The sequence below is a fragment of the Nannospalax galili genome, unplaced genomic scaffold (assembly GCF_000622305.1).
Source record: "Nannospalax galili isolate Female #2095 unplaced genomic scaffold, S.galili_v1.0 C47726021, whole genome shotgun sequence".
Classification (NCBI taxonomy): Eukaryota; Metazoa; Chordata; class Mammalia; order Rodentia; family Spalacidae; genus Nannospalax; species Nannospalax galili.
This window is the reverse complement of record NW_008452148.1, coordinates 1-578: the sequence shown is the minus strand read 5'-3', so window position 1 is coordinate 578 and position 578 is coordinate 1. Positions and strand designations below refer to the sequence as shown.

The 578-nt window shown below is 38.9% G+C and overlaps 1 protein-coding gene across 1 annotated transcript; it reads right to left on the bottom strand.

Moving 5' to 3' along the window:
* Nucleotides 1–67: 67 nt before the first annotated feature.
* Nucleotides 68–494, bottom strand: LOC103728199 (PH and SEC7 domain-containing protein 3-like). The gene is made up of 2 exons (XM_008826307.3): nucleotides 290–494; nucleotides 68–188 (listed from the first exon to the last, which is right to left on the bottom strand). The coding sequence occupies exons 1-2, from the start codon at nucleotides 439–441 to the stop codon at nucleotides 104–106; spliced, it is 237 nt and encodes a 78-aa protein (XP_008824529.1). The 5' UTR covers nucleotides 442–494; the 3' UTR covers nucleotides 68–103.
* Between the last annotated feature and the right edge of the window lie 84 nt (nucleotides 495–578).

The following is a 578-nucleotide window of genomic DNA, read 5'->3' as shown; positions in this document are numbered from 1 at the left end:
AAGAAGAAAAGAAAAGAAACCTAGAGTCCAATCCGCACATGCTACTTTCTCTTCTAAGGAGCTGTTATTTGCAGGTGATGAAGAACAGAGGTGACGTTTCATCTTACCTGAGAGACTGATCCACAGTCATCCCTGTAAAATCAAAGAACTTCAGATACTCCTCTGCAACTAGTTTGCTGAATTCATTGCTATAAGAAAACAGAACAGACTTGTTCATTAAAATGGAAATCATTTTTAAAACACACCAAAAACAAAATGTTCCCACAGACAGCCACATGGAAGCACGTACTTCTTGCCTAGATGTTTCGCGACGTCCGATCTTTTGAATCTGTCTAGATGGTACAGGCGTTTGGCCAGTCTTTTGGCTGCTTCCACATTGCTGTTGGTGCCGTTACTGAGACTCTCTGAAGTCTCCTTTTCCAGAATTTCAGTGTTCCCCATTTCAGAATGAGCATCTAGTCGTGTTGTTTCCACCCCAACATGGCTATGAAAATTGACTTAAAAAAAGAAAAGAAATGAAATTTTTTTCTTTTATGGCAAGAAGAGAAATAGCTGATGAAATTATTATGACACTGTTA